General features: G+C 29.9%; 1 protein-coding gene across 1 annotated transcript; it reads left to right on the top strand.

Moving 5' to 3' along the window:
• The first annotated feature begins 5,515 nt into the window (after positions 1 to 5,515).
• Positions 5,516 to 8,914, top strand: LOC125837113 (U-box domain-containing protein 14). The gene is made up of 4 exons (XM_049516257.1): positions 5,516 to 6,161; positions 6,747 to 6,863; positions 6,951 to 7,364; positions 7,471 to 8,914. Exons 1-4 carry the CDS (start codon positions 5,889 to 5,891, stop codon positions 8,548 to 8,550), a joined length of 1,884 nt encoding a protein of 627 aa, XP_049372214.1. The 5' UTR covers positions 5,516 to 5,888; the 3' UTR covers positions 8,551 to 8,914.
• The last annotated feature ends 685 nt before the right edge of the window (positions 8,915 to 9,599 follow it).

Below are 9,599 nucleotides of genomic sequence, written 5' to 3'. Positions count from 1 at the left end.
GGGATATCAGATAAAATTGATGCAAAACTAATCAATAATCACAAATTCTTGAACTTAACAATAAAATAAAATACAAATTAAATTAATGAATAAAAATAAGAATTGAAATTTTATCTTCACATAGAAATAACACTATCTACAAATAATTCAATAAGAAATAATGATCAATTATGCTATATGAACAATTATTTGGATGATAGTTACATAAAAATTCAACCAATCACCACAAAATAAAAAGCAAAAAAAAAAAATACGTGAGAAAAAGATGTCCGTGATAGAAGGGAATGGGGAACAGGGGAAGTAGGAGGAGTGGTGGTTTCCAACGCTGCTCTATCTTTTTGATTTTATAAGCATTTAAAATTTAAAATAAAACGGTCATAAATCACTATTAAAACTGCCTTATTAAAACTGTCATAAATATATTATCTTTTAATGAAGTTAAAATCAAATTTATAATTCAAACCACATAACAGTTATAGATTTAGTGGAATTTTCAAAATTCAAACCACATAACTGTTATTTATTTTCAAATTAATTATCTAATTTTAATTAGTTACCTTTACACTACTGCCCTGTTTGTAACTCAAAATTTAAAAGATAACAATATTTTATCTAAAGTTTAAACTGATCCCACTAATTTTATACTAAATAAGATTTTAAATTAATTTAGTTAAACTAATTATAAATTTAAGTTTAATTCTTTAAAATTGAGAAGTTGTAAAATTTTGATTTTGTCCATAATATGTATTTTTTTATTTTTAGAAAACGTGGGAAGTTAGACTTTTTTTTTTTTAAAAAAAAAAAAACTCAAAATCGTGTTTTCAATTTTTTTTCCTTTTTCGTTTGTAATTTTTCATTTTTATTTTTATTTTCGGATTTTAAATTAACTTAGTTAATTTAATTATAAATTCAGATTATTATTATAAAATAGACTATTCAGTTGGATGATTTTTTTAAAAAAAAATTATACTATTATTATTATTATTATTATTATTATTATTATTGTTATTTATTAAATAGATACTTTTTATTAATCAATTTAATTATTTTTTTCAAACTCAAAATTCAAGAATAACACGTTTTTCTAAATTTTTTTTTTTTATTAAGTGAAAAACTCTAACTTATCTTCAAAAATAGTAACTTATTTTCTTTATTAAAAAAACAAATTAATTATATTGAATTAATTGATAATTTAAAAGTTAAAAAGTAGAGATTAATTGTGACGCTGACACGCAAGCGCTATCACCTTTCCTATATATATATATATATATATATATATATTAAAAAATCTTATTTTTTGATATTATCTTTTTTTTTTAAAAATAACTTTAAATTTAATTTAACTCTTTAAAATTTCCAAGTGGTAAAAGTTGGATTTTGTCCTAGTATATATTTTTTTCTTTTTGAATAACGCAGGAAGTTATACAATTAGTTTGTTAGAATTGGTGTAGTTAACATAAACAGATTTTTAAAACTGTTTTTAATTTATGTTTTATTTTTGAACTGTTTTGGTTTTTAAATTGTTTTTTATTCAATATATCTATAAATTTTGTGGTGTTGACACGTATGCGTTTTTTCCTCTCCTATTATAAATAGATATATAGATATATATATACATATAAATCTTGTTTTTTTTATATTATCTTTTTTTTAAAAAAAAACTTTAAATTTAATTTAACTCTTTAAAATTTCCAAGTAGTAAAAGTTGGATTTTGTCCTAGTATATATTTTTTTCTTTTTGAATAGCGCAGGAAGTTATACCATTAGTTTGTTAGAATTGGTGTAGTTAACGTAAACAGATTTTAAAAATTGTTTTAAATTTATGTTTTATTTTTGAACTGTTTTATTTTTTAAAATTATTTTTTATTTAATATATCTATAAATTTTGTGGTGTTGACACGTATGCGTTTTTTCCTCTCCTATTATATATAGATAGATTAGTAGAACTATGTTGAAAATTAAGGTAAAAATAATTTTTTATCTTAATATATATATGGCCAAGAGATGACATTTTTTCATTTATCTTAAAGAAAAACATAATAGTTTTGTGATATAAACTCACTTTAGTTACTTGGTTACACAAAGCAAGTTGATGTATGACAAACATTTGCACGTAAGCTTCTATCACTTAATTATATATAATTGTTTTACTAAATTAGGTAATTATAGTAAATTAATTAATTTAAGTATGTACATATAGTTAATTTTAGTGCGCACCAATATTGAACATTTCAATCAAATTATACTTCTATTGAACAAACTTAATTGACGAACATAATTTACTAGTTCTTTTGTTTTGACGGTACTGGCAATGTGTGGTATGAAAAGAAGTTACGACGAAAGAATAAAAATATACATATGATACATATCATGTATTCATTAGTTTGACATTAAAAGTATAAATCATGAAATATTTGTATTATTTCACCTTTTGCTAAGTTAATTAGATGTTGGTAATTTGCTTTCCATGGATACTAATTATGAGAAGATATTGTGTACAAATATATATAATACTACATAATATTAAGTAATTCAAAGTTTATTTTCTATCTTTAACAGTACTGTAATAAATTTGACTGAATAACATAATATGTTAAATTTGGTACTCAACTAACAATATTGACTAATTTTTCAATCAAATTTGATGAATCTCTAACAATATTGACCAACTTTTCAATCAAATTAGATGAACTTGACTTTCTCAAAAATGAAAACAGTTTCTCAATCTTACGTTCGTAAGGTACAGATATGGAAACAATTTCTCAATCTTACGTTTGTAAGGTACATATAAATTAAAGTTGAAAAGACTGTGTACACACAAGATCCATCTTCAGACTTCACCTATGAGTATGTATGTTATTATTGGTGTTGTAGGTTACAAAAGATTATTGTTCACAAATTAAAGTTTGAGCATTTTTTTGCATTTTCTTAACAAACAAAAAAAAAATTATATATCAAAACTCAATCAAAGATTTCATCAAGTGGCTGAAAGTCAAAATAGTTCATTTCCTTGTGCAATTCATTATGTTTTCTTTAATTTCTTGGTTTGATAAAATGCAATAGACCCTACTTTCTTTAGAAGTAATACTAAGTTTGAATTTATCAAAAAAAAATACTAAGTTTGAGTTAAAGGAAGAAATACATTATGATTATATTATTAGTCATGACAAAGCCAAAATTTTAATTTTATACGTTTCTTTTTTTTTTCAAAATTTTATATGTTGCTTATTTAACAATAACTAGGTTTTAAATCAATATCTATACATATTTAGTAAAAAAAAAATTAACACAATTATATTATCCAAGCAAAAATTACTAGATTCGATTGAATTCGTATTTGAGGTTCTAGCTCCTCCCTGTTACTGAGGGTTGAGGTGGATGACTAAGATTTTTCTAATATAGTAGTAATATACTTGTTGGGACACTTGAGAATTTCTCCGTAGTAAAAATGGATCTGTAGCTAGCACAACTTGTGTCATCGATCATAAAAAATTCTCACGAAATGGAGCGATAAATTTCCTTTGTCTACAACCTACAAAAAAAACACTTCTTCTACATTCTTAATGGTGCATTAATTATACATCAAGAGTTAGGGTTAAGGAGAAGGACAATCTAACGAGCTAATTAGCACCTCTTATGGGTGGATCTGACCGAATATTTATTTTTAACATTCATCCAAGTTTAAGGATGAAAAAAATAAAATCATGTTAGACACTTTTGAACTTCCCCTTTAATGTGTGTTATATGACACACAATCAAATTAGTCGAGATCATAATATAAATATTAATTCGGAATAGAAAGATTATATATATGACTTATTAAATCCTTTTGAATACGTCAAAATTTAGATAGATTACCAAATTATGGTGAGTTAGAGAGTAACTATATTAGACTTCTTCTATGCTCTAATAATTATTTAATTTTTTTTTATTTATTATTATAATCTTTTTGAGAGAGTCAACAAATGATGCTTAGTGTTATTAATGTGTAAGATTTTTCTTAATTTTAAGCATAATCCAGTGAAATTAATGTTTTGATACTTAATTGCATCACAATCGTTATCAAATTTTTGTACAATATTTTCCTTGCAAACAAATATAGTACATAATATATTGTTTTATTTTAAAAAATTCATGGTCTATTTTGATAATTATAAAAATTGACTAAAATGCTTTTTTGTTGTTTGCTTGTCTTATCATAATATATTTCGACTCACCATAAAAGGATAATTTTTTTTGGGAAAAAACAAAACAAAATATATATAAAAATCCTATACTACTAAAACACAATAGTTAGTCCCTTAATTATTACTGCCTCTAAATCAATCTCTCCTATTAAAATCCTTAATGGTTAAATAATTTATGAAACTTTGAAGAAGAAAATGTCAATAGTAGTCTAGATTGAATCATGCGTTTGAACTACTGACTCTAAGGTTACATAAAAATCAAGTCAATCAATTTTAATAGTTCGTTTGTTAGAAAATAAAATATTAATTTATATAAATAAAATTTAAATTTCATTTCTTATTTATATCAGATAACATATTGTATTTACTAACGAATCCTCTATTCCTATAGTAAATTGTCTACCTATATGATCAAATCAACTTTTCTAAGTTTTGGGACAAAAAAACAGATCAAAGAATATTCATGAACATTACATAAAAAGTAACAAAGTTAGGACTTATTAATTATTAAAAACCATAGTATGTTACAATATATATTAGTAACATAATATCTACTTACTATTTTTTTTTTATTTGATATAGTTTGATGTGGACCTATTCTAACATATTCCTAATGCAACTTCAACTTCTTATAACCCCAAAAAATATAGTATGAAAAAAGACTATATATATAATCCAAATTAGAAGGACATTATTTTCCAAAAAAGGCAGCTAGAAATTTATTTCATGTTGAAATTGACCCATACAATATGCAAGTAAACCCCTCTAATTTCTACCCCCACTTCTTGAATTACATGTTCACTCATAACAGTAAAATCCACTATATTTTATAAATGTTCACTAAAAATACATTATTATTCAATAAATATATTTACCAACACCAATTATTTATTTCTATACTATAAGTAATACTAGTAGATAATAACAAAGTGAAATTTCACAAGTTGTTTTCAAAAGAAACCGACTCAAGTGCAACAAATCCAGTGCTTTTAGGGAGGGTACAGTGTACGTAGACCTTATTATTACCTCGTGAAAGTAGAAAAGTTATTTTCGAAAGACATCAACTCAGGAGCAACAAATTTAAGTATAAAAAAAAATCGTAAAAAAACATAGCAACTAACAAAGAGCCGTGCAAATCCTACCAGAAAGGACGAAGAGCAAAAAAATAGTAATGAAATAATCGAAACACAAAATATGGTGTGAAAGTAGGTTCTTATTATTGTCATTATTAATCATCATTAATCCTGTCAAATCTACCAAAAAATAAATAAATTAAGACAAACTCTTATGACAATTGACTAATAGAAGCTCAACAAATCAATTTTTTCCATTTCATCTTTGCTTCACCTGCTTAGTTTCCTTGTGTGAACATACAAGAGAGCTTTGAATTTTCTCTCTTTTGATTCTCAAAATTCATCAATTGTTTGAGCTTGAAATCACCTCAAGAACCCAAAAAACTCATGTTTTTTCTCAGTCAACTCATCAACCAACTGCCAACCCAGCAAGGATTTGCCTAATCATTGCTGTTTTTCCATCTGGGTCTCTCCAAATTTGATTAAAGATTCCATTTTTCCATCTGGGTGTCTCTCAATTTGATAAAAAATTCCACTTTCCCAACTGGGTTTTGCTCAATTTGGTTAAAGAATAGATTTTTCCAATTGGGTTTTGCTCAATTTGGTTAAAGAATCGATTTTTGTGCATATGGGTCATCAGAAAGAGGATTTAATCAATGAGCTGACGGAGTTAATCGATGGGGTTTCTGGTTTGCCGGAGTGCCGGTCGGTGTCTAAGAGGATGTACAGTAATTTGGTGAGAAGGGTGAAGCTTTTGAGCCCTTTAATTGAGGATTTGAAAGATAGTGATGGTGTTGAGGTTGGAGATGATGTTGTTCATGGGCTTGAGTTGTTGAGAATTGCTCTTATTTCAGGTTTGGAGCTTCTCAAATCTGTAAATGAAGGCAGTAAGATTCTTCAGGTATTGTTTTGCTAGTTTTGGCTTTTGATTTGATATTTGTCACTGTTGAATGATTTATGTCAATTGCTTAGGAGTAATCAATCTTGGTTGTAGTTAGAGTCTCATATTGGTTTGGGGAATGGACTCGTGGTTTGCTTATATGGACTTGGGTAGTTCTCTCCTCTCGAGCTGGATTTTGGGGTTAAGTTAGATTCATGTGTCATATCTTTATATGGTGTTATAGCTAAGTCCAACCCTGTTTGGGTTCTCGATCCAAGCTCCAGTTGGCCTTTGGCGTGGAGGGGGTTGTTAGAGTGGGTTTGAGTCCTATATTGGTTGCGGGAATGGATTGGTGGTTAGCTTACTTGGACTTAAGACAATCCTTCCCTATTGAGCTAGTTTTTGAGGTTGAGTTAGACGCAACTCAAGGGGTCAAATGAATCTTATGTGGCTGCTCTCTGCTTTAACTTTACATTCTGCATGGAGGATAACTTTTGTACGGTATCATCAAGCTCGTTGTGCCTCTGTGCTGAAAATTATCATCATGAATGACATTGTCTCTTACTTCATCTTTTCTAAGGGTCACCTGTGTTTTTCGTCTTGCAGGCTTTACAGATCAAGAACATATCATCAAGGTTCCTAAATGTGACAGAGCAAATTGAAGATGCACTAAGCCACATTCCTTACAATAAGCTTGATTTATCTGAGGAAGTTCGAGAACAAGTACGTCATCTAACAGTCCTTTTAATGGTTATACCTGATGTCCATTCTCTTTTACTAAAAATCTTCACATTGTTTGGTTTTTTCTAGATTGAACTTGTGCATGCTCAATTCAAAAGAGCCAAAGGAAAGATGGAGTCACCTGATGAGCAACTTGAAAAGGATTTAGCTTTGGCACACAGGGAACAATATCCTGACCCCATGATTTTCAAACGGCTGTCTGAGAAACTGCATCTCAGGACCATAAATGATCTAAAGAAGGAGTCGCTTGCCATCCATGACATGGTCATTTCTAGTGGTGGAGATCCCGAAGAGTGTTTTGAAACAATAGCATACCTCCTAAGAAAGCTAAAGGACTGTGCAATGACAGAGAATCCTGAACTGGATGCCCTTGAGGGTGACAAGAGTTTGATTAAGCACAGATCTCCCGTTATTCCGGATGACTTCCGCTGTCCAATATCACTTGAGTTGATGAAAGATCCTGTTATTGTATCTACTGGACAGGTTGATTGTCTTTGGTTTCTTGATAGTTCATTTTACCTTGATGGATTAAATTAATTGCTTACTGGCTTAAGATTAATTGCTGTCTGCTATTTGTTTTCATGTGCAGACCTATGAAAGGTCGTGCATCCAAAAATGGCTGGATGCAGGACACAAGACCTGCCCTAAGACTCAGCAGACACTGTTGCATACTGCATTGACTCCAAACTATGTTTTGAAAAGCCTGATTGCCTTGTGGTGTGAGAATAATGGTGTTGAGCTGCCTAAAAAACAAGGAACTTGTAGGAATAAAAGATCTGGAGCTGGTGGTTCGGACTGTGATCGTGCTGCTATTGATGCGTTATTACAAAAACTTGCTAATGGTAATCCGGAGCAGCAAAGAGCAGCTGCTGGTGAGCTCCGTTTGCTAGCAAAAAGAAATGCTGATAACAGAGTCTGCATTGCTGGAGCCGGGGCAATTCCTCTACTTGTTGAACTACTATCATCATCAGATTCTCGTACTCAGGAGCATGCTGTCACCGCACTTCTTAACCTATCCATAAATGAAGGTAACAAGGGAACTATCGTAAATGCTGGTGCTATACCTGATATAGTAGATGTACTAAGAAATGGAAGCATGGAAGCAAGGGAAAATGCAGCCGCTACCCTTTTCAGTTTATCAGTAGTTGATGAAAACAAAGTGGCAATAGGAGCAGCTGGTGCTATCCCAGCGCTTATCGATTTGCTCTGTCATGGAACCCCAAGGGGAAAAAAGGACGCTGCCACTGCTATATTCAACCTCTCAATCTATCAAGGAAACAAAGTGAGGGCAGTACGGGCAGGAATTGTACCACCACTAGTGAGATTACTCAAGGATCCCGGGGGTGGAATGATGGATGAAGCACTTGCTATATTGGCAATACTAGCAAGTCATCAGGAGGGTAAGGCAGCTATTGCTCAATCTGAGCCACTCCCCGTCTTAGTTGAGGTAATTAGGACAGGTTCTCCTCGTAACCGAGAGAATGCTGCAGCTATTTTGTGGTCTCTATGTACAGGTGATGTACAGAGCTTAAAGATCGTTAGGGAGCTTGGAGCAGGAGAGGTACTGAAGGAACTATCGGAGAATGGTACAGATAGAGCTAAAAGAAAAGCCGGAAGTGTTTTGGAACTTCTCCAACGAGTCGATCCAGTTGAATCAACACTAGATTAATCTGTGCTGAGACTCTTTTGCAGCTATCAAGAAGAATATCTATATTGAAGTAGAATGTATGAATCTTGAAGAATTATTTCCACCTGAGAACTTCATGGAGGTCAGACAATCCAGTAACTTAACTGTTCCGCGATTCTGACACGCGAACGGAGAAAGATCCCTTATAAAGTCAGCAATGTTTTTCTCTATATGTATATTTTTCACTTCTTTTTGACAGCTTGGTCCAGGAGCAAAGGCTTGTTTTTCAAATTAGTGTTTATAGCTGTAATCTGTATAATGTTTGTTGTTTATACTTTCATCTTAGTGTTTGATTATGGAAGCAATGTCACTTCCACTTTTGATGATGAAATGAAGAAAAAAAATTGTTGTTCTTAGGGGTTGTTTGGCAGAAGGTATTCGAGAAAATAATGCATGTATTTAGTTTTGGTATTACTAATCTCTTGTTTGGTACACTTTTTCGACTTATATATAACTAATGCAAGTAAAAGTTATAAACTATATTTGATATTATCTGATGTATTATGGTATTAGCAGTATCAAGGTTATTAATGTATGTTTTAGCATGATTAAAGACACAATTGCTTCTGACAGTGTATAAAGGTAAAGAATATAGAGGGTGTTTTTATAAATAAATTAAAAAAATTAGAAATTATGCCATGCATGTAATTTTTAATACATTAAACCAAGTTATCGATAAGAAATAATGTCAGTATAACTAATTCATGTATTATTAAGCTATCATTACTAATACAACCTATTTAGTATTAATAATCTTATACAGCCTATCAAATAATACCAAGTTGCACACTACACTATCGGATTAAGATTACTTACAACAACAGGTAAATGTACACCAGAGTAGATGAATGGTAGAGAAACACTACATCAAAAATGATCTTTAACGACAATTAATTAATAGAAATAACTTAATTGTTGTTAAATATGTATTTTTAGAGGTAATTAGTACTCTTTGTAAATGTTTTTCTAAAGCATATAGCAACGTTGAATCTAATGACAATTAACTAATGCCGGCAAAGACTTTAACACTT

This window comes from Solanum verrucosum, unplaced genomic scaffold (genome assembly GCF_900185275.1).
Source record: "Solanum verrucosum unplaced genomic scaffold, falcon-dt-bn FXZP01000165.1, whole genome shotgun sequence".
Taxonomy (NCBI): Eukaryota; Viridiplantae; Streptophyta; class Magnoliopsida; order Solanales; family Solanaceae; genus Solanum; species Solanum verrucosum.
Note: the sequence above shows the minus strand (reverse complement) of the source record. Positions and strands in the feature narration are given on the sequence as shown.